The 26,317-nt window shown below is 54.5% G+C and overlaps 1 protein-coding gene across 8 annotated transcripts; it reads left to right on the top strand.

The window, feature by feature from the left end:
• The first annotated feature begins 1,327 nt into the window (after nt 1–1,327).
• Nucleotides 1,328–25,609, top strand: Map7d1 (MAP7 domain containing 1). Of its 8 annotated transcripts, none has more exons than XM_028885434.2 (18): nt 1,328–1,630; nt 15,682–16,032; nt 16,171–16,239; nt 16,912–17,075; nt 17,706–17,820; nt 19,147–19,257; nt 20,472–20,594; nt 20,691–20,854; nt 20,952–21,106; nt 22,704–23,032; nt 23,286–23,463; nt 23,550–23,688; nt 23,777–23,881; nt 24,132–24,185; nt 24,369–24,411; nt 24,511–24,601; nt 24,720–24,913; nt 25,014–25,609. In XM_028885434.2, exons 1-18 carry the CDS (start codon nt 1,585–1,587, stop codon nt 25,022–25,024), a joined length of 2,442 nt encoding a protein of 813 aa, XP_028741267.1. In that variant the 5' UTR covers nt 1,328–1,584; the 3' UTR covers nt 25,025–25,609. The 8 variants fall into 8 exon arrangements, with proteins under 8 accessions (XP_028741267.1, XP_028741268.1, XP_028741270.1 ...); XM_037202931.1 differs by having other exon boundaries at nt 1,348–1,630; nt 17,706–17,811; XM_028885437.2 differs by lacking the exon at nt 19,147–19,257 and having other exon boundaries at nt 1,333–1,630; nt 17,706–17,811.
• Nucleotides 25,610–26,317: the final 708 nt, after the last annotated feature.

The raw sequence follows: 26,317 nt of genomic DNA, 5'->3' as shown, positions 1-26,317 counted from the left end.
TACTACTACTACTTTCTTGACTTTGGGGTTTCCGGAAAGCTGTCACTTGTTTCAGATTAGCTCTAGATGCCAGCCTTTTAGCACCATCCTTTGTTAAGGTCACTCTCAGCCTCCAGTCCTCCCAACCCCCCACAGGGTTCAAGGCCCCAGCTACTGCACAGTTCTAGAGGCGACGGCTCCCGGGTTGCCTAAAACCTGAACCCTCTTATTCACCAGCCTCTGAATGAGTGCTCCTCGGAGGAGCTGCTATAAGGAAGGAGTGGGGAAGCGGGAGGAGGGGGAGGGAGACTGTGCTTCACTGGCCCTCATCTGTGGACAACTAGAGAGCTCGAGAGCTGACCTCCAGGTCAGGACAAAGAGCAGGGCCGGGATAGGCAGAGCCCCGCTGCCCCTCCTTCCTCCCTCCAGACTGGTCCTATCTGCAGCAGCACCCCCACTATTGATCCGCTTTCCCAGCAAGCTCCCTGCACCCTGTCCCAGGCCAGGCCTGACTTGGCTTGAGGCCCTCACCTCAGCTGGCATAAACCAGGGGATAGGAGAGCCCACTCCAGCGCGTTGAGCAGGGAGATTTTGGGGGGGAGGGTGAAGAGAGGCTTACTACTCTTTATTGCAACATGCCATGGGGAGGTCCTTTGGCGGAGATGCAGGGGGCTAAGGGTCTTCTGATGAAGGGAGGGGAAGGGAGGTTCGAGGCTAGGACCACCTAGTTTGGACCAGGGAGGGCCCCAGCAGATTAGAGACCTGAGTAAAGCAGCCTCGCAGGGCTGTAATTAGCCCAGAGAAGACACCAACCCTAGGGTGCAAGCGGAAAGGCGCCTTCGCAGCCATCGCCAGAAAAGAGAAAAAGGGTAGCTCTTTGAGGGGGTCTCCTTGAAAACCGTTCTTCAGACCTTGCAACGCCCCCCGGCCAGGAAGATTTTGTCTGAAGCGGGCTTGGGAGAGAATTTAGACTTGATGCCGGAGCCTCCAGCATCCAGGGTGGGAATGGGAGATCCCATCCCCACTCCCCACTCCCCCAGTCCCAGCGGCGGGTGAGTCACCGGAGAGCTCCCTACATAGTCTTCAGGCGCGCGGCGCGTACCAACGTGCGGCCGCAGGGGGAGTCAGCCTAGCCGGCATCGGTGCCCCCGCTCGGCGTCCGCTCTGCGGCGGCTACAGAAGGAGCGGAGTGAGCTTTCCCGAGCTGCGCTGCAGGGCGGAGTCGGAGCCCTCGAGTTGTGCCCGCGGTGGCTCCGTACTCCATCCCGGCGGGGGTGGCCGTCTCCCCCCCGCGCACTTGGTACGTGCGGAGAGGCCAGGCCCAGCCCGGGCTGTACAATAGGGTTGGGCCGCGACCAGGACTGGGCCGGCGCTGGGCAAAGGAGCAGGATCGCGATTGCGGAGGACCGACACCGGGTAGCCGGCAACTCATCGTTTCGCTGGCCACCAGCCTCGACCTCTCCCACCCCGAGCGCGGCCGCCTCTAGTCGTTGCCCGCCGGGCGGGCCGGGCGGGATGCGCCGCGGGACCCCCGTCCTGGCCTCGGGCCGCCGCCGCCGCCGCTGCCGCTGAGACCCCCCAAAAACCTCCAGTGACGCCGCAGCCATGGAGAACGGCCCGCGTGCGGAGCCCGGGCCGGGCGCACCCGCAGGTAAGCCGGGAGCCACGCCGGGGCGAGCCCGGAGGGAGGCCGAGCAGCCGCCGGGCGGCCAAGGATGAGGTTGGCGGCTGGGCGGGGACCCCTCCCCCGCCGCGCCCTCTGACCACTTAGAAGTTTAAAAATAAAGGCTGCGGCGGCCGCCGCGGCTCGGGGCCACGGACGCATCTTCTGACAGCTGCCTCCTCCCCCAGCCTCGGCGCCCGGACGCACGGGGCATCGGGATCCGCGGGGACCCGGCTAGGGAACCGATGGGGTGACCCTTCTGCCGCAGCCCTGGGCCATCCTCTCTTCCCCACCCCCACTCTCCTTCGAGATCCACCCCAGGCTCTGAAGATCCTCTTTTAACTGAGCTGGAGCCGCTGTCCCTCTCTCCATCCTCCATGGGCACGTGTGACCTTAGCTTGACTGTGTGTGTTGGGGGGCCCCCAGATTCTCTGGCCTGGAACCCTGCATGCCGAAACTAGGCCCTTGTACCCCCACGCCCAGGCCCTGGCCCAGACCTCGCCCCCACCCCATCCGTCCAGCTGCCGCGCAAAGGGCCTGTTGCTGTTGCCGGCCGACCCGGAGGGGAGGGAGACGAGGGGGAGGTCTTTAGCGGTGGCTGCCAAGTAACCCGCCGGATAAAGGCGAGGGGGAGGGGGAGGCGGTATTGTTTGGGGCGCGGGCGGGAGCTGGGGAGTGGGCCGCCTTCTCTGAAGCCAGGCCTACTTCAGAGCCCACCCAGTCCGATCTGGGACAGGAGTGACAGAGGTGGATCCGCTGGCCCTGCCGGCACCACTTCACTTCTGTGGGCCGGAGTCGCACTGTAGAATGAAGTGGAGGCTCAAGGATGGCACTCCCGACATGCCACATCATTCCCCAGACTGAGGTTTTTGGATGCTTACACACACACACACACACACACACACACACACACACACACACACACACACTTCCAAATTTCCAGGCCCTGGACCACCAAAGCTCTCCTTTCTACCCCTCACCCCACCAACCACCAGTGCCCTGGACTTCTGCAAATCCCATTCGATCTGGGAGCAGCTGATGAGGGGGTGGGGACAGAATTCTGGTTGGGCCTGGTGTCGGAGGGAGGACTCTTTCTTCCTGGAAGGGGAGGGAAAAGCATGACTACTGAGGACCCAAGTCCTGACCCACTTGACGCAGTGGGGGAGGTGGCCCCATCTCCCACACTCCCAGAGAGTCCCCAGACTAATCCTGCCACCTCCCTGCACCCCTGGGGTGTGGGCCCGGGATGAAAGAGTGTCTGTGGGTGCGGAGTGCGCCCGAGATGAGGTGGGGCTGCTTGGCCGTGGGTGGGTGGGCTCCTCCCCGTGTCAGCGTGGGTGCTTGGAGGGGGCCGGGGATGGTGTAAGGGGACACAGGAGAATGGTAGGTTTCTGGAGGTTTAAAGGCTGTGCCGGCAACAAGGGTGGATGGGTTGGTGCTGGCTCTGCGGAGCCTGAGCGAGGGACACCTAGGGAGGCCCAGCCTGGTCTAGCCATCTGCTTACTGGTACTCTGCACCTGAGAGTCCTTGGCACTGAGGTGGTGTGCCCAAAAGCCTGAATGGTGACGCAGCCTCGGCAGTGGTTGGTTTATAATTAGGGCACTTGGATGGGGGGCCCAGACTGAGGGTGAGGGCAGGGTGGGAGGCTTGGCTTTACTGAGGGCCTAGGTGAGGGTGGAGGGCCGCCTGCAGAGGCCTGGGTTGGGGAGGTGCTTCTATATGTAGGGGTCTAGATGGAGTTATAGGAGAAGCTGGGTCGGGACTGTGACTTGTCCCTACACAGGGAGAGTCTAGAAGTGACCGGAGCAGTGGCTTCTTGGGAGTAAATGATGTGCCCAGAGTGTGTGCCGGGGAGAGTTTGGGGCAGTGGTCTAAGTCTCAGAGCGTTGGCGATATGACCCTGCTGTCTTCAGGTGCCTTTTGTGTACTTGTACCCTGGGCAATAACCATCCACAGACAGCATGGGGTTGGGGGCCAGGGTGGCACCCACTGTAGAGTCAGAAGACCGGGATGGAAATCCCAGGTAGCTGTTTCCTGACTCCTGCGTGGAGCCCCTGGAAAACAGAGGATCGAGTTTGTGCTATGAGCCCCATTTGGTTGATGTGAGGGTTAGAGATGATGAACCTGAAGGAACCTGGCACGCAGGCACCAGACACCCTCAATAAAGTGTGATTACCATTATTGTGGTTAGACTCATTAGAACTGGTGCCAGCAGGGAGGCATGAGCTCTGGGGGAGGGCAGGGAGGGAATCGGGAAGCAGTTTAGAGTGTAGACTCTAGAATCAATTTGAGCTCCACATCATAACCTCCACTGTATGATGGGGGCATTTCTTAACCCGAGTCTCAAGTTTTCCCATCTATAAAATAAAAATAATGCCAGAAATGATCCTGAGAAGCATTAGGCTCTTTAAATGAGATGAACACATACACTCTTAGGCCCTGCTACCAGCCTAGGTTGGTTGGTTTGTTTTGGTTTTTCGAGACAGGATTTCTCTGTGTAGCCTTGGCTGCCCTGGAACTTCCTCTGTAGACCAGACTGGCTTCGAACTCACAGAGATCTGCCTGCCTCTGCCTCCTGAATGCTAGGATTAAAGGCTGCCAATGCCTGGATTAGGTTTGCTTTTTATTGCTATCATTTCTAATTCTGTCAGAAGTCTGAGGCTCAGAGATGGAGCACCATTAGAATGGTGTGTGTGTGTGTGTGTGTGTGTGTGTGTGTGTGTGACAGAGAGAGAGAGAGAGAGAGAGAGAGAGAGAGAGAGAGAGAGAGAGAGAGAATACCAGGGAAAGGACTTCTAGACAGATGTGAGGCAGCTGCAGTGTATCTGGAGAAGAGAAGGTGGGCTGCTCTACTTGATGTAGGGCAGGGGCAGGAGGAGAGAAAACAGGAGCCAGGTCTCACACATTGTCCTCTGGCCCCACCATGTGACAGCAGGGAGCCAGTAGAGCCTAGGTGGTGAATGGTACCTACCGCTGTAGTTGGAGAAGCAGATGTGTTCTCTGAAGGGATGTTTGCCTGCCAGCGTAGTGGGGCGGAGCATGGGATTTGTTTGTGGAAGACCCCACAGAGCAGGAGGAAGCATTCGGAGTGGATGGACCTGAAAGGCTGAGTCGAAATTGGGGGTAGTGGCTCCACAGGCCACAGGTGTACATGCGGCAGCCAGCATGGCTGACCCCTCCTGCTGACAGTCCCTCTCACTGGACTGGTGGGCTCAGTCATGAGGCCTCTAATGAGCCTCTAATGTGCAGTCACGCATGTGCAAATGAGGAGTGAGGGCTCCGGGCCAGCTTAGCCCTCTTCCCCCAAGGATGGCCACTAGCCATTAGTGGGACCGAGGGAAGGAGGAGTAGGAAGCTTACAGCAGGGCTCCGGACCAGACTGATGGCACTTGAGGGCTGCTGGGGCAGGCAGGTCTCAAGTCTGACGGAGGAGGAGCTTGACCGGAGGTCATAAGCAGCTGGGAATCATGTCCTTGGGTCCCCTCTGGGCCAGGGAGGGCGGCAGGCTTGAATAATGCAGCTTTGTTGGCTGGTGGTGGCTCTGCCTGGCACCCCGGGGCACGGCCTCCAGTGTTTCCTCATCCCCTCTCAGCTGCAGCTCTTCCCCAAGGGGAGTGGGAGCTCGGGGCAGGGAACAGGTATTGCTGTTCATCCCCAGATGTCAGGGGAGAGTGGACCTGGGTGGGGAAGGAAGTGACTCCTTGGCTCTCCAAATTGATGGTTATTGTCCCCAGACCGTCCCATCTGCTCATGACCTTCACCGTGCCGGAGTGTCATGTCTACTCTGTCATTTGTTCCTCGTGACAATCCCATCAGCGGGGACTAATTTTCTGCCCATTTTATAGATGAGACCCAGAGAGGCGAGGTTGCTTGCCTAAAGCCACACCGCTAGGAACTGGCAGAGGCAAGGCACCAAATCTTTGCACAGAATTCTGACCAAGCATGCCAGTGACAGGATCTGGCCCATCCCTTTTCCAAAATTTACTTCAGTGGGCATCGTGGTCCAGGGGACCCCTGGCCATTTTTTCTTGCAGACACTTGCTCCCGGGGAATCCAATCAGCTTGGAGACAGAGCAAATTAGACTCGTGGTGATGACAGGCTAGCTAAAAGCCCGTTCTCCAGGCACTGGGTTGGGGCTGAGGGAGGGACGTGGTGGAGCCTGAGCTGCGGGATGGGGTCATTTCCTGCCGCCTAAAATAACAGGAAGTGGGTGCTCCTGATTGGAGGCTAGGAAACAATGGCCGCCGGTCCTGCCAGGGAGGCCTTCAGAGCGTCTCACTCAGGAAGCTTCAGCCAGCTTCAGGACCCTGTCTCCTACCTCGGGGGAGGCCGGCCTTTCCCAGCGAATTGCTTCTAACTGCTAAGTTCCTCCAGGCCAGGCCTAACGCTGCTCTGGGGAAACATTTAGAAACACCTGTCCTGGCCAGCCAGGTGTCCCTCAGGCTTTGTCCTTCCTAACCATCCCCACTCTCCCAACCCGGATCTCTCCAGGAGGAGACCGAGGAGACAGCCCCATCTGGTAGCAGAGTGAGGGTCCATGGAGACAGTTAAGCCGAGTCTGTGCAGACCTCACCTTTACCCTTCCTCAGCTGTGTGGCTTTAGCAAGTGTCTTGATCTCTCAGAATCTGTTTTCCTGATTTGTAAAGTGGGGTAACAGTATCCCCCTCTTAGGATCATATCAAAGAATGAATGAACGAATGAGGTTACAGACTTAGCTGGGCCGGCCATGAGCCTTAGCTGCTGTGATTCACCAGACTTCCTCTGGCCCCAGGTAAAGGAATGCCCTGAAGCGGGAGGGCGGAAGCGACAGGGAACAGGCTAGAGAAATGTGCAAGGGAGATTGGCTCGCTACGTGTGGGTTTCTGAGGCTTTCTTTGCCTGCAGTTCAGAGGGAGTACCTGGCTGCTTGTGGGCGTGTCTGTGTGGGCACATCTGTGTCTGTCTCAGAGGATGTGTGTGTTTTGTGCATGTGGAGTTATGAATCCAAGTCTGTTTCCTGAGAGAGACACAGGAATCTCCTGTCTCGTCACTGTGCATGCTCTTGTCTATGTTGTCTGCTTTCTCTCTTGGGTGCTCTCTGTCTGTCTGTCTGTCTGTATCTTTCTGTCTATCTATGTGTATATTTGTCTGTCTCCACGCATCTTTGCTCTCTGTCTGTCTCTCCTGTCTTCGTCTGGAAGGTCTAATGTTGACACCTCAGAAGCCATCGCGAGAGCAGGAGGTTCTTATCTCCTGTCCCGCCTCCCTTGTCTGCATCATGCCTTCGTTTCCCAGCTGCTCCCCTCAGCTCTCACCTGGACAAAGCTTCGCTCTGCCTTGGAGATGGACCTCCCTTCCCCTCTTTGGTCTGGGACCTCACTTCCGGCCTCCTGTTGGCCAGCCTGGGCAGGAGCCTGCCTATCCTGCATTCCTGAGCTCTTAGCTCAGGGCCTGTCTGCCCCACCTGCACCCTTCACTTTTGTGGGGGCACCTCCCTGGGGGAGCCACCGAATCACTTCCTTCTTAGGGATCAGGTAGGAGCCTGAGGGAATAATGACATGGTACCTGACTGGAACAGTGTGACATAAGATTTTGTCATCAAGCAACACTGGGGTTCAAACCCTGCCCCTGACATGAACAATCCATTTAATATGAGTAACAGTTACCTTACCTATGAAGGAGGCAGGGATATATGGGACTTTCCCTTTAGGATAGTTATGAGAATTGAGTGACATAAGAGAACATGGCTTAGGAATTGGCAGAGGACATCGGGGTCTTGATACAGTCATGACATTTAGAATTTAGAGAAACATCTATGCCTGGGAGCACCTTGGAGTACTGTGTACTCTCTTTTTTAAGACAGAGTTTCATGTAGCCGAGGCTGGCCTTGAACACTTGATTATTCTGGCTTTACCTACCCAGTAGGTAAAGGGACTGGGACTACAGGTGTGTGTCATCATGCCTGGCTTGACTACACACTGTATAGGTGGTTTTCCACATATGTCCATCTGTCCATCTATCCATTCCTGTTTAGGTGTTCATTGATCAAACACGGGTTCCTATTATGTGTGATCTGGGCATGTCCTGTATGTGTGTGATCTGGGCATGTCCTGTATGTGTGTGATCTGGATATGTCCTGTATGTGTGTCATCTGGGTATGTCCTGTATGTGTGTCATCTGGGCATGTCCTGTATGTGTGTCATCTGGGCATGTCCTGTATGTGTGTCATCTGGGCATGTCCTGTATGTGTGTGATCTGGGCATGTCCTGTATGTGTGTGATCTGGGCATGTCCTGTATGTGTGTGATCTGGGTATGTCCTGTATGTGTGTGATCTGGGTATGTCCTATTGTGTGTGATCTGGGCATGTCCTGTAGGTGCTACAGAGAGGACTAAGGCTCAGTTTCTTCTCTCAGTGAGTTTTTCCACTGATGAGTCGGGCATGGCAGGCAGATACAGAGTGAGGCTGAATTATCAGTGCTGTGAGGGACCATTGGCCCAGTAGGAGCTGGGGTGGCAGAAGAGGGAAACAAGCATGAGAGGGCTGCCGGGAGATAGTGCCCATGTGGCAGGCCCACTTGGAACTTGACCCCCGTCTCTCGCCAGACCCCAGATGGCAGCCTTTTAAGGGCTCTTGGGAAGACAAGATGTCTGACACCACCCCATAACCAGTTTCTGCACCTTTGCCCTGCAAATGCTCTTGGTGCCAAGAATTAAATACAAATTATCTACTGCTTATCCAGTTCTTAGCAAATACTTCTGGCAGATAGCAAAATAGCAGGAGAAACCAGCAGTGACCGAAGCCTCCCCGGCTGGCACAGTCTAGAAGCAAGATAAAATGAAGTGACCTAAGGATCATGTTTGGTTGAGGTGAATAACCAGAAAAGAATCAACCATATTGTATAGATAATTAACCAAGGAATTAATTTGGATTACCATACATTGTTCCAGATAATGCCATCCTGATGACATTTTGTCAAGGTTGGCGTAATTCTGAGGGAATATTTGTATTCCAGGGGTCAGTAGCCTGCCAGGTCACGAATGTAGTTCCAAGCATCCTGTTTGCCTCTTGAGACGTTTTTCTTGTTCAGCCACTGGAGTAAACACTCATTATTATTTTTGTTAAAGTCTACCTGAGTACCTTTGTCCAGGGCACCGCCCAAACTCCGTTGAGATGGAGGTCCTTTTCTTCCTTTCAAGTGTTTAGCACTTCAAAATACATTGCCACACTGTTCTGTTCTGTTCTTTCCTTCCTTCTTTCTTTTTGGACAAGATCTCTCTATTATTTAACTCTGGCTGTCCTGAACATGCTGTGTAGACCAGGCTGGCCTCGAACTCACAGAGATCCTCCTTAGTGCTGAGATGGAAGGCATGTATCACCACACCCAGCAGATCTGTTCTTTATGAGAGGAAAATTTTTCCTTCATATGCACCTGCTTTAGGCTAGGGTGGCCTCACGGTTTGACATTTTATTGTCATTCAAAGCACATTTTGACTGTGTGAACGTGGCATTGTGGTAGCTGCTGCTGATGCAGCCCTGAGCAAAGCAGAGGTGGCCCAGCCCTTGTAGGGCTGTCTAGAAGGCAGGAAGTACACACAGAAGCTTGACAATCTATGACAGTGCTCCAAAGAGAAGCTCCTGGAGCCGCAACTGTGTGTAATCATGGATTTTGTGCCGATCAGAGAAGCCAGGGAATGCTTCTCTGAGAGAATGGTGAGTAGAGCAAAGGAGAAGGAAGAGTTAGCAAAGAAAAGAAGGGAAAGAGCACATGCAAAGGCCCTGTGGCAAGAGGAGCTTGGATAGTCATCGGAACTTAAAGGAAGTCGGTAGAGGCAGAGTTCAGACGACAAGCAGGGATCAGGGAAGGCAGAGATTTAAGACCGAGTGGTGGAGAGCGATTGGGCCTTTAGACCCTGCCAGACATGGAGACTCAGCTCCAGTGTCTCCTCTTCATCCTCAGAGCAGTGGGACACCATCGAAATTTCCAGTGTTCAGTGGAGAGCAGAGTGGGAATGGGTGTGGCGGAGCAGGACTATGAAGTCCTCCAGGTAAAAATGGCGATGCTCTCTGCCAGGGTGGGGCTTCTTCATTTCCCAAGTACTTACGGGGCATGTATGTCCCCATCTCTGTTGGGGCTAGAGATAAAATGAGACAGACAGACAGTTGTGCCTCTGGGAGCATAGGCTAGCGGCGGCGGCGGCGGCGGCGGCAGCGGGGGTATGTGAGATGGGTTTGTGAACCAAATGTGGTTGCACCCACCTGTCATCCCAGTTTTTCAGGAGACTAAGGCAGGAGGATGGCTGGAGCTCTAGAGGTTGATGCCAGCCTAGGCAACAAATCAGGACTCTGTATCTAAAATGAGGCGTTGGTGGTGACCAGTTCTAGAAGGTTCTGCTTTGCCAGGGATGTCAGATCCCATTGGCCTCCACCCCTCTCCAACTTCAAGCCTCGGAATAAGTGATTTTACCACCAAACAATAGACAAATACAAAAAAAGAGAGCAAAGGGCTGGAGAGATGGCTCGGGGGAAAATTCCCCTTCTAGAGGACCAGAGTTTGGTTCCCAGTACCCATGTCAGCTCACCCACAATTGCTGGGAACTCCAGCTCCAGAGGACCTAATACCCTCTTCTGGCCTATGGACACATGTGGCGTGTACATGCGTGCTCAAACACACATGTAAATGAAAAAAAATCTCAAAAAGGAAAAGAAGAAAAGCTTGGTGTCACCAGTTTGTCAGCCCAGCTACTCAGCCAGCCGAGAGAGGAGGACCAAGATTTCCAGGCCTGCTGGACTCTAGAATGAGTTCTAAGTCAGGCTGGGCAAGTTACTGAGGCTCTGTCTCAAAGTGCAGAAGTGCAGAAGCTGAGGATACAGCTCGATGTAGAGTAGTCGCTTAGCAGGTCAGCGGCTCTGGGGTCGAACCCCAAATATTGAAAAACAGACAAAAACGAGGTGGATGCTTGTATAGGGTAAAGGAAAATAGAAACAGAGGAGGGAGAGACTTCAATTATAGTGTGTGTGTGTGTGTGTGTGTGTGTGTGTGTGTGTGTGTGTGTGTGTGTACAGGCGTGCATTGATACAGCATGCTGTGGGATCCAGGGATGAAACTCAGGTGATGCGACTCGCACAGCGGGTGTGTTGACCCACGGGGCCCTCTCACTGGCACTCCAGTTTGTAGTTTTAGATCAAGGCAGGCCTCACTGAGAAATGAGACTGCAGAGGGTGGGTGAGGGGGCAAGCCTAGCTGAAGCTGGCGACAAAGCTATTCCTCCAGAGGACTTGCACGTTGCAGCCCAAGGCAGAGGGACATGAGGGACATGAGGGACGGTGGCTGGAGGGGCTGAACTCCCGGAGAAGGGGAAAGGGGAGACGATGTCCAAGAAGGTGACAGGTGGAGAGGGAGGGAGGGTCCTGGAGAGCCTGTGCACCCTTGGGGCCCTTTGGGTTCTCACCTTCATGAGATGGGGGAGATTCCGGAGATTTCAAGAAAGAGTGACGTGATATGACTCATTGTTACTTGATCTCTCCAGCTGTGGTGTTGAGAAAAGAGCAAGGTGATGGGGATGATGAGGTGGTTGCCGGGCGGTGGCGACGCACACCTTTAATCCAGCACTCGGGAAGCAGAGGCAGGTGGATCTCTGTGAGTTCAAGGCCAGCCTGGTCTACAGAGCGAGTTCCAGAACAGCCAGAGTTACTCAGAGAAACCCTGTCTTGAAAAACAAACAAACAAAAAGAAATGGAAGTAGTGAAAAGTGATTGGATTTGGAGTATATTATGAAAATTAAACCCAAAAGATGGGCTCAGATTAGACACTCTGAAATGACTCCAAGGTCTGAGAGGCTGTGAGAGCTGGGAAAAACCGAGGTGGGAGGAGTGGTTAAGTTTGTGACCTGGGTGAGGCGTCTAGGGTGTCAGGTCGGGAGTTACAGGAGCGAAACTGGTCCTCCAGGGAGAAGTCCGGGCTGGAGAGACAAATTTGGGTGCTGTCAGCACAGGGATGAGTTTTAAAGCTGTGAGTCTGGATGACATCACCACAGAGTGTGGGGCCAGAGAAGAGGTGAACTCCTGAGGGCCCTGGGGCGCACAGCAGCATGGAGAGGCTAGGAAGTCAGGGAGCGACTGACAGAGCGGCACAAGTCCCAGCTGGCAAAGCGAAGGAAAGCGTGACCTGAAGTGTGTCGTCGTCTCCACAGCAGAGCCAGACAAGAAGCATCACAGGGCCGACTGGGTCAGTGTGGCTGGTAGATCATGTCAGCGTGAGACAAATAACCAGCTCCCGGACTTGACATCCTGGAGGTCCCTGCTGACCTTGCAGAGAACAGGGTCAAGGCCCAGGGTGAAGGCCTGGCCTGGAGGAGGTCAGGCAGAGGGGACGTGGGTGGCTTCTTCAGGACAGGTGCTGCTTGAGGAGGCCATAGACAGTGTCCCCAGTAACCATCTATACCAGCAACTCGGTGAGGACTTGGAGGCTGAGATCCGTTCCCACACAGGATCAGCCTGTCCTCTCTACAGCCAGGCCTTGACCACATCTGAGGCTGTCCACACTCACCCCAGGTTCTCTTCATCTCCACAGTCGGCCCTACTTACACACTCACCTAGACACTCACCGTCTTACCTGGTGGGTGTGATTTGCCTGGGTGTAGACAAACACCCGCCTACCAGTTTCCTTGCAACACCTGTTAGCACACACAGGTGCTTGAGGAAGGGCACTACACGAGCCTCGCCCTCAGCCTTTATACTGAGACTTACACACCCAAATTTTGGCCTCGGGCGGCCCTGGGTTCAAATCCTGCTCCACCAAATACTACTTTTATGACCCTGAACAAATCCTTTCATGAAAGGAAGCTTGGCTTCCCTCATCTATGGAATGGGGGAAGACTCTGTGTCCCCCAGTGAGTAGCAAGGCTTCACTGAGTGGGTACCACTAGTGTTGCCTGGTGAAAGTTAGTTAAGGAGTTTGCACCTGGCTGGGAAGTGACTAGGCACAGTTCTGGCTGCTATGAAGAGCTGGGTTACCTGTTATGGGGCTGTCAGAGTTGAAGGTTAGGAGGGAAGTCAAGGCCTCGGCTTGGGCTCTTGCCTGTAGCCCAGGAAGCTGGACAGGAAGGACTGAAGGGGAAAACAGAAACCTGGGGTGGTATAATTGCCTAACATCCATACTGTTTTACAGTAATGCTAGAGGTCTGTGGAGAAGGGCCTAGACCATGGTTCTCAACCTTCCCAACGCTGTGACCCTTTAATACAGTTCCTCATGCTATGGTGACCCCCAACATAGCAAGATTCCATTGCTACATGGTAACTGTAATTTTGCTGTTGTTATGAATTGCAATGTAAATATCTGACGTGTGACCCCTGCGGGGGTCTTCACTCACATGTTGAGAACCACTAGCCTAGACTCTGCTGGTGACCCCGGGTTCCAATCCAGATTGGGTCACTTACTAGCTACACGATCTCAAAACTGGGTGTGGTGGCACATGCTTGGAATCCCAGAACTCACAAGGAGGCAAGAGGACACCAGTTCTCACAAGGCCAGGCTAGCCCTTATGGTGAGACCTTGTCTCAAAGAAAACAAAAAGGACTCTCCCTAGTCTGTGCTTTGTTTTCTTGTCTTTATGAACACGTCTTTATATGTCTTTTGTAGGTATAAGATGTCTTTATAACAGCTCCTTCATGAACAGTGGGGTTAGAACTAGAGCATGTAAAGAGCATGTAGCTTTATGTGTAGGGAGCACTCAGAAAAATATGAATGTCAGTGGTGGTGCATGCCTTTAGTCTTAGCACTTGGGAGGCAGAGGCAGGTGGGTTTCTTGTCAATTTGGGGCCAGCCTAGTCTACATAGCAAGTTCTGTGACAGCCGGGGCTACTTAGAGACCCAGTCTTCATTCATATGTGTGTGAACATCAGTGGCTATATCTAATCTCACAGTGCTGTGACGTAGGTAGTATCCATGCTTTCAGAAGAGCAGCTGTAGTACAGAGCAGGTCTGCAACTATCCAAGGTCACCCACTCTGCAGAGAAACTGGGGTCCATGCTTTCAGAAGAGCAGCTGTAGCACAGAGCAGGTCTGCCACTATCCAAGGTCACTCAGTCTGCAGGAAATGCAGTCCATGCTTGCACTGTCTGGCTTTGAGCCCAAACCATTAGAGACCTTCCTCCCAGAAGAGGGTATTTAGAGAACCAGAGACAGTTCCCTGGGGTGTCTGCTCCCTGCACACAACTTGTCCCGGGGATGGGGAGTTTACATGTCCTGCGAGAGCCAGAGTTCCCAGAACAGAGGCCTTAACATGGCAGCGGTCCCCAGGAAGAGTGAAAATGTCACCCATGATACTGCCTGTTCCCATCTGTCAGTGCTCTGTCCTCACTAACTCCCTAAGTGGCCAGAGGTTCCCTGCAGATGGCATAAGGGCTCAACATGAAAAGAATTTTCTCTACAGAGAGAGGGAGGTGGAAGCACTGTGCTAGGTTCTCTACCAATTTCACACGTGGGAAAACACAAGTTTGGAGTTTGAGGAGCTTGCCTGTCTTGAGTTAGTGAAATTAGAACAGGGCCGTTAGCCTGACGTCTGTTTGTAACCTGTCCTTTGGTGTGAAATGCTCACACGTGCATACACATGTGTATTTAACAAGTTCTCTTTTTTTGAGACAAGCTAGTCTAGAATTCATTGTGGAGCTAGGTTGACCTTGAACTCATAGTGGTCCTTCTCCCTCAGCCTTCCAAGTGCTGGAATTACAGGTGTGTGCCACCATGTATGGGCGAATATTTGTGGGGGGTGGGGGGAGCGAAGGAGAGAGGTTTGGGTCTCACTATTTAGCACAGGCTTACTTCAAACTCATTACATCATCAGGCTGGCCTTGAACTCACAGCAGTCCTCCTGTCTTCGCTGTCCCAGGGCTAAAATTAGAGGTGTGTGCCACCACCATGTTTAGCAATATTCATATCTTTTTTTAAAAAGATTTGTTTATTTTTATATGTATGAGTATTTTGTCTGTGTATGTGCATCACATACATGCCTGGTGGCGGCGGTGGAGACCAGAAGAGGGTGTCATATCCCCTGGGACTGGCATTACAGATGGTTGTGAGCCAGCATGTAAGTGCTGGGAACTGAACCCGGGTCCTCTGCAATAGTATCAAGTGCTCTTAGCCATTGAGGCATCTCTCCAGCCTCTACTGTTCATATCTTTAAAGACTAAACCCAAGGGTTACAAACAGACGTTTCTGTAGCTGGCTGCCTACCCCATGATGACTTTGGCAGGGCAGATAGCCTACGGGTGCCATGGTTTTCCCTTCCCCTTGGTTGGCCCCATGTGCCCCGCCCTGACGTACTCTGTGAACCAACCAGCCTTTGGGTTGGACAGTGAGAGCCGAGGCAGAGCAGAAACACGACGAAGGGCCAACAAGGTGTCTCTGCGGGTAAATCACCAGCTCAGAGCCTGATGACCCGGGTTCTGTCCCCAGGGTCCACATGGTGAATGGAGAGAGCCGGTTCCCACAAGTTCTCTGACCTGCACATATACACTGTGGCATGTGTCTTCTCGTACACACACACACACACACACACACACCCAATACACATAAGTGAATACATGTCATTTATTTTTAAAGGGAAGAAAGAGAGGTAAGGGAGGCAGACATAGAAGCCAGTGGTCACCATTTGGTGCTACAGCTTTGTTCTCAATCTCCCAACATGTCATGCTCCAGCTGCCCCTTTGCACCCTGCCCTTCCCTGCCAGACCCTTTCTTTGCTTTGCCAACTCCGCTCATCCCTCAGTTGGCACTTGTTCATGTGCAGGTTAATCATGTCAGCTGTGCTGTGCTGTGTGTGTGGCACTTCCTCTCTCCTGCCATTTGCCTGTGCCCTACTGGAGGGTGAGTTCCCTAGAGACAGGGATCCTGGCTAGCCTCTCTCCATAATGTCATTAGTGTCTGGAGTAGAGTAGGCCTGGCGCACGGATGGAGTATCCATGAATGAACGAGTAAGTCCCTGGGCAGATTGCTGTGTGAATGGACGGTGCGTGTGTTCAGTCTGACCCTCCTACCTCGCTTTCACTTGTCTTTCAGCTGTGATAGCCAGGATTCCCGCAGAGCCAAGACCTTCTCCAGAAGGCGACCCTTCCCCTCCACCACCACCACCACCGATGTCAGCCTTGGTTCCTGACACTCCCCCAGACACCCCTCCTGCCATGAAGAATGCCGCCAGTCCTAAGCAGCTCCCGCTGGCACCAGAGACTCCCACTGGGCAGATCTCTCCTCGGCCAGCTCCACCCCAGGAAGAATCCCCATCCTCAGAAGCCAAGAGCAGGGGACCCACCCCACCAGCCACGGGCCCCCGGGATGCCAGGCCTTCTCGAAGGAGTAGCCAGCCGTCCCCGACAGCAGTGCCGGCCTCGGAGAGCCCTCCCACCAAGCAAGGTATTTGTGACGTGCCCAGTGTTGGGCTGTGGGTTGGTCACATGGAGGATGAGGACAGGAAGCTGGGGTGAGGCTAGAGGGAACACTGAAGCCAGTTGCCCCAGGAGACCTTTTGACCCTCTTCTTCCCTCTCCTCAGATACGAAGAAGGCAGGAGAGAGACACAAGCTTGCCAAAGAGCGACGAGAAGAGCGAGCCAAGTACCTGGGTGAGTGTTTGGGTAGCATTATCATCTTCATTGACATTCCCCAGCCTCTTGTGAATAAATAATACAGACCCTTCTAGAATACTGTGGGTGTGCTGAACTCACTTAATCCTCAGCACATTTTGAGGAGGAATCGGGTTGGAAAAGATGACATCACTTGCCTAAGAGCTGGTGAATAGCTGAGATCAGACCCAGACAGACCCTGTGTCTTACTTACCTCAGATCCAGGCTCTATACTAGTGGTTCTCAGCGTGCAGGTTGCGACCTCCACAGGTGCATGTCTGATATCCTGCACATCAGATATTTACATTATGATTCATGACAGTAGTAAAAGTACAGTTATGAAGTAGCAACAAAACAATTTTCTGGTTGGGGGTCACCACAACGTGAGGAACTGTTTTAAAGGGTCGCAGGATTAGGAAGGTTGAGAACCACCACTCAATACGTACCGTCATACGTTGAATTCTGTCCAGTAGGCCCCCAAATCAGGAGGGTCTCACCCTGGTGGAGTCACTTGTCCTCCAGTCTGAGAGATGTTAGGTCAGTGGGGCAAACAGGTTCCCCCAGACCAACCTTCAGGAAGCCCTGAAATATGAACGGGGCATCTGAGAGTGGAGACCTCACAGAGGCCTGCCGCAGAATGCCTTGGGTCATGCCCCTTCATCCCTATCCCAGCGGCCAAGAAGGCAGTGTGGCTGGAGAAGGAGGAGAAGGCCAAGGCGCTTCGGGAGAAGCAGCTCCAGGAGCGCCGCCGCCGGCTGGAGGAGCAGCGGCTCAAAGCCGAACAGCGCCGGGCTGCCCTGGAGGAGCGGCAGAGGCAGAAGCTTGAGAAAAACAAGGTACATTCTCATCAACCCTGCAGAGTTGACACAGACCTTCAGTCCGCGTGCGCGTGTGCCCACCGCCTGTGCAGTAGTGAAGCCACACACACATCCACACATGTCCCGGTGTGCTTCTGTGCCTAGGCAGACCCTTCTGCATCCACCCCTGTGGCTCTGTCCCCGTATGCCCATGCAGATGCCTTTGCTTCACATGGGACAGGTCCCAGGGTCTGTTCTATATATGCAGATACGTGTCTGGACAAACCTACTTCCATCACATGGATATAGCCTAGTCTGAGCATTGTTGAGGTATGAAAGACACGATAGCCTAGTCCTGTCTGGTAGCCTCAGCCACAAAAGGAAAACAGACCCAAGATCAGGATCCTCAGTGCTAGGAGACGTGACCCTGCCCAGGAACCCCAGGCAAGGAGAGTCCCACCCATCCCAGGAAGTGACTCAAGCCCCAGAAAAGCTCTCCAAGAACTGTGGATAGGATCTGTCTATCACACACGGGCTTGAATCACAGCAGACTCAGTAACTTAGGTTGCCTGCAGTGAGTCAGGAAGAGCTTAGGATGGGAGAGGACTTTCTCCCAGGTATGGTGGCTGACTCTGAGCCCAAACCTCTCTTCTCCCCATTGGCCCCCAGGAGCGCTATGAAGCAGCCATCCAGCGGTCAGTGAAGAAGACATGGGCTGAGATCCGGCAGCAGCGCTGGTCCTGGGCAGGAGCCCTGCACCACAGCTCCCCCGGACGTAAGACCAGTGAGTGGGCTGGAGGTGCTGGTGGGTGGCTGGGCAGGGCTGAGGCCTGCTGAGGTGGGCAAAGAACATTTTACACACAAAGTGCTCGCTAATCCCGGCAGCAGGTATGTCTTGCTTCTTGAATCTTCTGGAATAGTCTGTAAACCAAATCATCCCTTCCTAAGGACTTCCACTACCAAATCAGAGATGGATTCTGTCACTCAGTTTGCGCCTCAAACCTCTGTGCGTCTTAGGAGTTGTTTAACATGCTTTCCTCCTGTCAATTACTGTTAGTTGTTGATATGTAGAAAGAGGACTTGAATGCCTTGCAGACCCTGGATGCTTACAGAAAACTGTCATCCTCTGTTTTGGAAGGTAGTTTTTTGTCTGAGTTTTCTTCACCTAGGCACATTATGGACTTTGGTCTGACTTCTTGCTGGCATGTATGTACCACTGTGCTTGGATGTCTTTATGCAATGCAAGGTTCCGTATTTCATGTATCTCGCCTGGTAGATGTGTTGTGCAGCCCACTCTGTGAGGCTGTGTTTGAGGCTTTGTATACCTCGGTGAGGGCTCCTAAGTCAGACCTCTGATACCTCGTGTGACCTTTAACTTCTCAAATCTCACTTCCTTCATGTGTAACATGGGGATAACAGTACTGCTTGCCTCCAAGGTTGTAGGTAGATGTTTGGAGGATCAGGTGAGGTAACATGTATGTGGTGCCCAGCACAGTGCCTGGCCCATGGTAAGCTGTCAAACTGCCATGGCTAGGTTCCTTCATTATGTTTCTGCCTGTGTGCATCTTACTTGTGTTCCTCTGTCTGTGCATGTCTACACACACATTACGTGCATGCCTAAGTATCCATCACCCTGTACGCCCGTGTTTGCATGTCTTTGTGTCTGGAGAAGTCTGTGGATCTGTGCAACCGTGGACTGTGTGGGTCTTCTGTTTAGGAACATCTTTGCCTTGTCCCAGGATGTGGGTGTTGTATCCATAGCGCCTTGGCTGGACAGTGTCAGCAAGTGCCAGTGTTGGGTGGTTGTGGGGGGGGGTTTGCAGCCCCCGCCCTAGGCAATGGCTTCCTTTGAGCTGCCCAGGAAGGCTGTAGTTCTAGTTTTCCACCATTTCTTCCCTCTGCTCCATCTCCATTGGCTCCCCGAATCAAGGTTGTTTCCGATCATCTCCCTTGTCCCCTCCCTCTCCCAGGGCCAAGTCAAGGCTCCTCTTCCCCATCCTGCCCGCCCTTCCTCTCCCACCCTGCCCTCAGAGCATCCTGCATGAAGGCCTCAGTGCCCCCCCTGGCTCCCGTCTGGCCCGGCCCTAATGCCGTGTCTTTTCCCCTCCAGGTGGGAGCAGGTGCTCCGTGTCGGCAGTAAACCTGCCCAAACACGTGGACTCTATAATCAACAAGCGGCTCTCAAAGTCCTCTGCCACGCTCTGGAACTCCCCCAGTAGAAGTAAGAGAAGGCCCAGCCTTCCCCCTCCAGAGCCCCTTGTAGCCAGCCAGCCCCCTCCAGAGCCCAGCAGGAATATTCATCCCTGGAGTCTTCATACTCCAGGTCCGGCCCTACTCCATCCCACCCAGGGCTCTGTGTCCCTGGCGGGAGCCAGCATTTGGGCCTGGACCCCAGGACATAGTAGTGTCCTGTAGGAGAGAACAGAGACAGAGGACAATGGCCTCAAGAGAAGATTAGGCTAAGGGCTGGGGTGGTAATGGGCAATCAGCTTTTTCTCTAACCACAGCCAGCTGGCCCTGGCAGCCTTAGACAGGTGGTTTTGCCCCCATGTGTCAGGCTAGCCTGGATACTAGGGTGGGGGTATTCTGGCTCCGCCCTGGAGGACCATGCAACCTTGCCATCTCTGCCTCTAGAGCACCTGCTTTGGCCTTGGCTGGGTCCGAAGTTGGGACCAACCAAGGTGGCACAGTCCTGCGTTCCCACCCTGCCCTGGTGCTTACATATGAAAGAACCATGGTTAAAGTTATTTATAAGTTTCTCTAGCTTTTATTTGGTTGCTCTGTTGCCTAGCAACCAAATCAGCTGCTGCACCAACCCCACCTGACTGACGCTTAAAAATAACCCAGCAGCTGAAGGGACAGAGCAGGGTGGCCCAGGGCAGCCAGGCCCTCTAGCAGCCTCTCGCACACTCCTAACGGCTGGTTGGAGGAGCACAAGGACCCTCACTATCCAAACCCAGGAAGCATGCCTCCCCCAGGCCAGCATGATGAGAGCAGGAGAGGCAGGCCCTACTGCGGGACCTGGGAGAGGGCAGTTGGGTCTTCCCTAGGTCCTTTTATGGCTCCTTCCTTTGCTCACAGTTTTGAGCCCTGTCACCTGGGGAGACGGGTAGGAGGCACTCCTAACGTGATGCAGGGTGTTGGCCTAGGATTTTATTTTTTTCCGGTTTTGGGAATTGAACCTAGGGCTTCTTGCATGACAGCCAAGCGCTCTACTTCTGAGATATATTCCCAGTCCCTTGCTCAGTGTGTTGTTGCCTGTGTCTGCAAAAGGAGGACCAGATCTCAGGAAGAAATGTGTGACCCCGCGTGATGTGGGGTGGGGGTGGCGGCAATCCTCTGGAGAATTCCTGAGCTCATCGTGGGTTCAGTGCCTAGTCTCCACCTGTGCCTCCGCCTGCCCTGACCTGCTCTGCCTGGTGTTCTCTCCCCCAGATCGCAGCCTGCAGCTGAGCGCATGGGAGAGCAGCATTGTGGATCGTCTGATGACGCCCACCCTCTCCTTCCTGGCTCGGAGTCGCAGCGCGGTCACACTGCCCCGAAACGGCCGGGACCAGGGTAGGAGCAGCGGCCCTGGGAGACGCCCCACAAGGGGCCGGGCAGGGGCCAGCCTGGCGCCTGGGCCACACCCCGACCGCACTCATCCCTCTGCAGCCGTGCCCGTGTGCCCGCGCTCAGCCTCCGCCAGCCCACTAACGCCTTGTAGCGCCCCTCGGAGCGCGCACCGCTGCACCCCGTCCGGGGAGCGCGCGGAGCGACGCAAGCCCAGTGCCGGCGGCAGCCCCGCGTTGGCCCGCCGCCGGCTGGAAGCCGCGCCGGTGAGTGGCCGCCGCTCGGGTGGGGACAGGTGCGGCTGGACTGGAGCGCGGGCGCCGCTGACCTCTCCTCCTCCTCCATCCTGTCCCGCGCCTCCAGGTGCAGAAGAAGGAGAAGAAGGACAAGGAACGGGAAAACGAGAAGGAAAAGAGCGCCCTGGCCCGCGAGCGCAGCCTCAAGGAGCGCAGCCTCAAGAAGCGCCAGTCGCTGCCGGCATCCGTGCGGCCCAGGCTCTCCACCGGTGCTGAGCTCAGGTGGGCGGGGCTCCGCGCCTCACCTGGACAGTGGCTGTCAATCATTCCCAAATACTTGAAGTTACTAAAGGGCAGGTTTTCCGTGTCTCTTGTCCCTCCTGTTTCTCCCTTTCCCTCTGCTCTTCCCTCACCGCACACTTTTTTTTTTTTTTTTTGGAGACAGAGGCTACTACAACTCTTGAGCCGCCAGACACTTACTACGTGAGCTCAGTACTGGGAATAGAATCCCCAGCCTTCGGCTTGACAGGCAGGCACCCCATCACTGAGCTATATACCCAGTACATTTTGTATTTTGTTCGTTTGTTTAGGACGTTTCACTAAGTTGCCCAGCTTTAAACCTGTGATTCTTCTAAATTAGCTGGGTTATAGCAGACCTATGCCACCATACCTTCCCAGTGTGTGCGCGCGTATAGGCCAAAGGACAACTCTTGGAAATCAGTTCTCTCTCAACCATGCAGGTCCCAGGGATTGAACTCAGGCTGACAGACTTGGTGGCAAGCACCTTTACCTGCTGAGCCATCTCACCGGTCCCTTTTTTGTTGTTTGCTGGGCAAGAATGCCATATATCACCGGCCAGTGGTGGCGCACGCCTTTAGTCCCCGCACTTGGGAGGCAGAGGCAGGTGGATCTCAGTGAGTTCAAGGCCAGCCTGGTCTACAAAGCGAGTTACAGGACAGCTAGAACTGAGAAACCCTGTCTCAAAAAACAAACAACAACAAAAAAGAATGTCATGTAACCTAGACTGACCTTTAATGAGCTCTATAGCCAACGATGACCTTGAATTTGTGGTCCTTCTGCCTCTCAAGTGCTGGCATTTCAGGGCTGTGTGCATGCTCAGGGAGCATTCTACCAACTAAACGTATCTCTAGCCCTTGTTCTGCTGTTTGGTTTTTGTGAGGCAGGGTCTCCTTAATTAGCTCAGGTGCCCTTGAACCCCAGCTGTCTTCCTGCCCTGGACTTTCACTCTTGGTCTTCTCTTCTCCCTTTCATCCTCCACCCTCTCTTTTTCTCTTTCAGTTTTTGATTATAGACGCCCCTCCCCCAGCTCCTAAAACAGTAACACCTGATAAGCAGCTCAGCACATACTTGATCAGTGAACAACTTGCCCTGTGGTGTTCTGGGTGCTGAGCACACTGGGCTAAGCCAGGCCTAGTTTTTGCTCTACTAAGTGTAGACGCTGTTGGGGAGGCCGATGTTAACCAGAACCGCTCACAGGTGAATTTGTAATTGTGAACGGAGATGGATATATGTGCTAAGAGGAAATGATAACACTTTGTGACTGAATAGATGGGGATGCACCCAGCCTGCAAAAGGCAACATTGGAGGCCAGTAAGATGGCCCAGGGAGTAGACGCCTTTGCTGTGCAAGCATTATGACCTGAGTTAAATCCCTGGAATCCATGGAAAGAAAGAACCACCTCACAAAGTTGCCTTCTGACTTCCACGTGCATGCTCACACATGCACACCCCACACAATAACAACAAATCTTTTTTTTTTTTAAGGGAATACTTCTCCAAAGAAGTGACCTGCTTGGGGAGGGGAGTGTGCCCGCCCAGGTGCTCTGCCCTCCGGTTCTAACGTCTTTCTTCTCTCTCAGCCCTAAGTCCAAGGCCCGGCCATCCTCTCCCTCTACATCTTGGCATAGACCTGCCTCCCCCTGCCCCAGCCCAGGACCAGGCCATGCCCTTCCTCCAAAACCACCATCCCCCCGAGGCACCACTGCGTCACCCAAGGGGCGGGTTCGGAGGAAGGAGGAGGCAAAAGAGAGCCCCAGCCCCTCGGGGCCTGAGGACAAGAGCCACAGCAAGAGCAGAACCGTCGAGGAGAAGGAGCCAGCGGCCCCAGCGTCTCCAGCGCCCTCACCAGTGCCCTCACCCACCCCAGCCCAGCCTCAGAAGGAGCAGCCCTCAACAGAGACCCCTGCAGGTGCACAGGAAGTGGGGTGGGCAGGGCAGAGGTGCCGTCTTTTCCTGTGTCTGGGAATCAGACCACCACAGACACTGGTGTTGAGGGACAGATCTCCTTCCTGCCCATGACAGGACCAAGTCTCAGACATAGTGATGGCAGCAATTGGGTTGAATGAGTGGGTCATTGAGGTCCTGGACACCCCGGGTGTACAGGGGTGATGGAGGTGCCTGTACCGGTGTATGCTGACTCCTGGTCTTGGATCTTTCCCCAGACACCGCTGTCCCGACTGCCCCTCCTACCGCTGCTCCCCCGGTGACCCCTAGCAAACCTATGGCCGGCACCACAGACCGAGAAGAAGCCACACGGCTCCTGGCTGAGAAGCGGCGCCAGGCTCGGGAACAGAGGGAACGGGAAGAACAGGAGCGGAAGCTGCAGGCTGAAAGGGACAAGTAAGTGTGACCTCAGCGACTCTGAGGGCCCTTGTAGCACCTGAAGAAGAGGAGCAGACCAAGCTTGAGTTTTCTGCATCCTCCAGGCGAATGCGGGAGGAGCAGCTGGCACGGGAGGCCGAGGCCCGGGCTGAACGAGAGGCCGAGGCCCGGAGGCGGGAGGAGCAGGAGGCTCGAGAGAAGGCGCAGGCTGAGCAGGAGGAGCAGGAGCGGCTGCAGAAGCAGGTGCCCAGGCGGGTGGATGGGCAGATCTTGGCTGGCGCTAAGTGAGTTGACCAGGAGGGAGCCCAAAGCTTATGGAGGTCTTTGGCAGAAAGAGGAAGCCGAAGCTCGGTCCCGGGAAGAAGCTGAGCGCCAGCGCCTGGAGCGGGAAAAGCACTTCCAGAAGGAGGAGCAGGAGAGACAAGAGCGGAGAAAGGTATGCAGGGCTGGTGGGCTCTGGGGGCGGGGCCTTGGTGGGGCGGGGCCCTGCTGGGGCGGGGCCTGGGTCTGACCCAGTTCCTGCAAAGAGTAGCTGGTAAACCTGGGCCTGGGCTTGAATCTGTAGAAGATAGAACAAGGAAGTACTGGTGTGGGCTGAGAGGTACAGCTTTAGAATAGGGCCGGCTGGTGAGGAGTTGAGGATTAGGTCTGGGGGTGGGCCTAACTACTGTGGGACCTCCACACAGCGGCTGGAGGAGATAATGAAGAGGACTCGGAAGTCAGAAGCTGCTGAAGCCAAGGTCAGCATTCTCGGGTTGGGGGGTGGGAGGTGGGGAAAGGAGGTTTCAGAAAAGCTTCCAGAGCCAAGGTAGAGCGTGAAGGGGGAGGCTTTTCTGTGTCTGGGCTGAGAGGGAGGGGTCAGCAGAGCAGTAGACTGGGTCCACGTAGCCCTTGCACCTGATGTCTCTTCCTTTTCAAAACAGAAGCAGGATGGAAAGGAGACCACAGCCAACAATGCCAGCCCAGGTAAAGCCCTACTCCCTCATTTCCTCCGCCCGGCACCCCTGAGATCCAGCCCCACCCTTAAACAGCCCCTAATTCATGGCGGTTTCTTTGATGTGATAGACCCTGTGAAGGCTGTAGAGACTCGGCCCTCTGGGTTACAGAAGGATTCTGTGCAGAAAGAGGAGCTGGCCCCTCAGGAGCCACAGTGGAGGTACCAGCTCCCAACCCCAGGGACTCTGAGCCAGGCAGGCAGCTGCAGGCTGGAGCTGTGGACTACTCTGGGCTTCTCAGGGAGGGGAGGCGCTAACTCTGAACCCCTGCATCCACAGTCTGCCAAGCAAGGAGATGCCAGGGTCCCTGGTGAATGGCCTGCAGTCTCTCCCAGCACACCAGGAGAACGGCTTCTCCCCAAAGGGAACTGCTGGAGAGAAGAGTCTGGGTCGAGCCCCAGAGGGGCTCCTCCCGTTTGCAGAGGCAGAAGCCTTTCTCAAGAAAGCAGTGGTGCAGCCCCCACAGGTCACAGGTAGGGACTGCAGGGACCCTGGCCCTTGGACCCAGCTGCATCCCACCCATCCCTACCTGGGACTGCCCAGCCCTGACGTTTTCCCTCTCCTTTTCCTCAGAAGTCCTTTAAGCAATTGCCTTGGACCCGGGTGCAGCTGTGAAGGTTCCTTTGTATCAGCTCTTGGGTGTCTGGAAGAGAAAGAGACAGAACAAAAGTGGAAGTGGCCCGGGCCCTCAGGCATGGGTCCTCTGTTGTTTTTAATCTGCACCTTACAGACTGACGTGTCTTTGGCGGGAAGCAGGCCCTGCCTCTCAGTGCATTTGTGTGCTCACACACTCAGACACCCACCTTCCCTACACACACATACACTCATAGCCTCTCTGGCCTCCCCCTGGGGGAAGGACCACTTGTAGTATTTGCCTTGGTTTGGTGGGGTACAGTGGATGTGAATACTGTAAATAGCTTCTGCTCAGACACCTCTACGTGGAGGAGGCGGGTACAGGAGGCAGTCCCTCCTCCCAGGGCTCCCTGGGAAGATCTTCCTCTATTTAACTGTAACTGAGGGGGAACCCAGGTCTGGGAATGGGGAGGGGGCACCTTGGGCCACAAAATACTGGTTGCTTCAGGGGCGATGCCCCCTGTCCTCGCCTGGAATCAGTGTTATTACATCTGATCAAAGTTCTCCAGAAATAAAGTGAGAATAATTCTGCCAAATTTGTGTGTCCTTGGAGCTGGGGGTGAGGGTAGGGACAGGTGACCTGAGTTCTGAGACTTTCAGGAGCCTAGGGCTTGGAGCTGTCCACTCCTAACTGGTGGTAGCAGCCCTGGACTCCCTGCCCTATGGCCTTCTAGTTTGGTTATGAATTCATCCTTTTATTCTTCCAACAGATATTAGTTGCTGTACATAACCTATACAGGCACTGGGCGTCACCCTGCCTGGAAGTACAGTAGTAGGAAAAGACATAGCCTTTGTGCTTGTGGAATTTCTGCTCAAACAGTGAGCATCATGGACACCGTGGGCTGTGCTCGGCATCCCTCCCTGTTGCCCCTTCCTCATTCCCGACAGAATCTCTAAATTGCCTAGAAACCTCCAGGTAACCAGGCTCTTCCCAGCACTGACCACGATTCAGCAGAGGTGGCTCCTTGCCTCAGGGGCCGTGAATCACGATTGTGATAAGCCAAAAATGATGCTCCTGAGTTCCCTGGGTGATTGATTGGCTAATGTGTGCGCAGGTGGCACAGGTGTGTGGCAGATAGTTTTTGAGGTGACCTCCCAGTGTCCCCTGAGTGTTGTAACTGGGTTGGACTGAGTAGCTAGTGGAACACAGGAGAAAGACTGATGTTTCGCTCAGTCCAGGCCTCAGGCTTGGTTGCTGTCTGCCCTTGGACCACTCCGGTGGAGGAAGGCTGGGTAAAAATAAG

Source organism: Peromyscus leucopus, chromosome 2, assembly GCF_004664715.2.
Source record: "Peromyscus leucopus breed LL Stock chromosome 2, UCI_PerLeu_2.1, whole genome shotgun sequence".
Taxonomy (NCBI): Eukaryota; Metazoa; Chordata; class Mammalia; order Rodentia; family Cricetidae; genus Peromyscus; species Peromyscus leucopus.
Note: the sequence above shows the minus strand (reverse complement) of the source record. Positions and strands in the feature narration are given on the sequence as shown.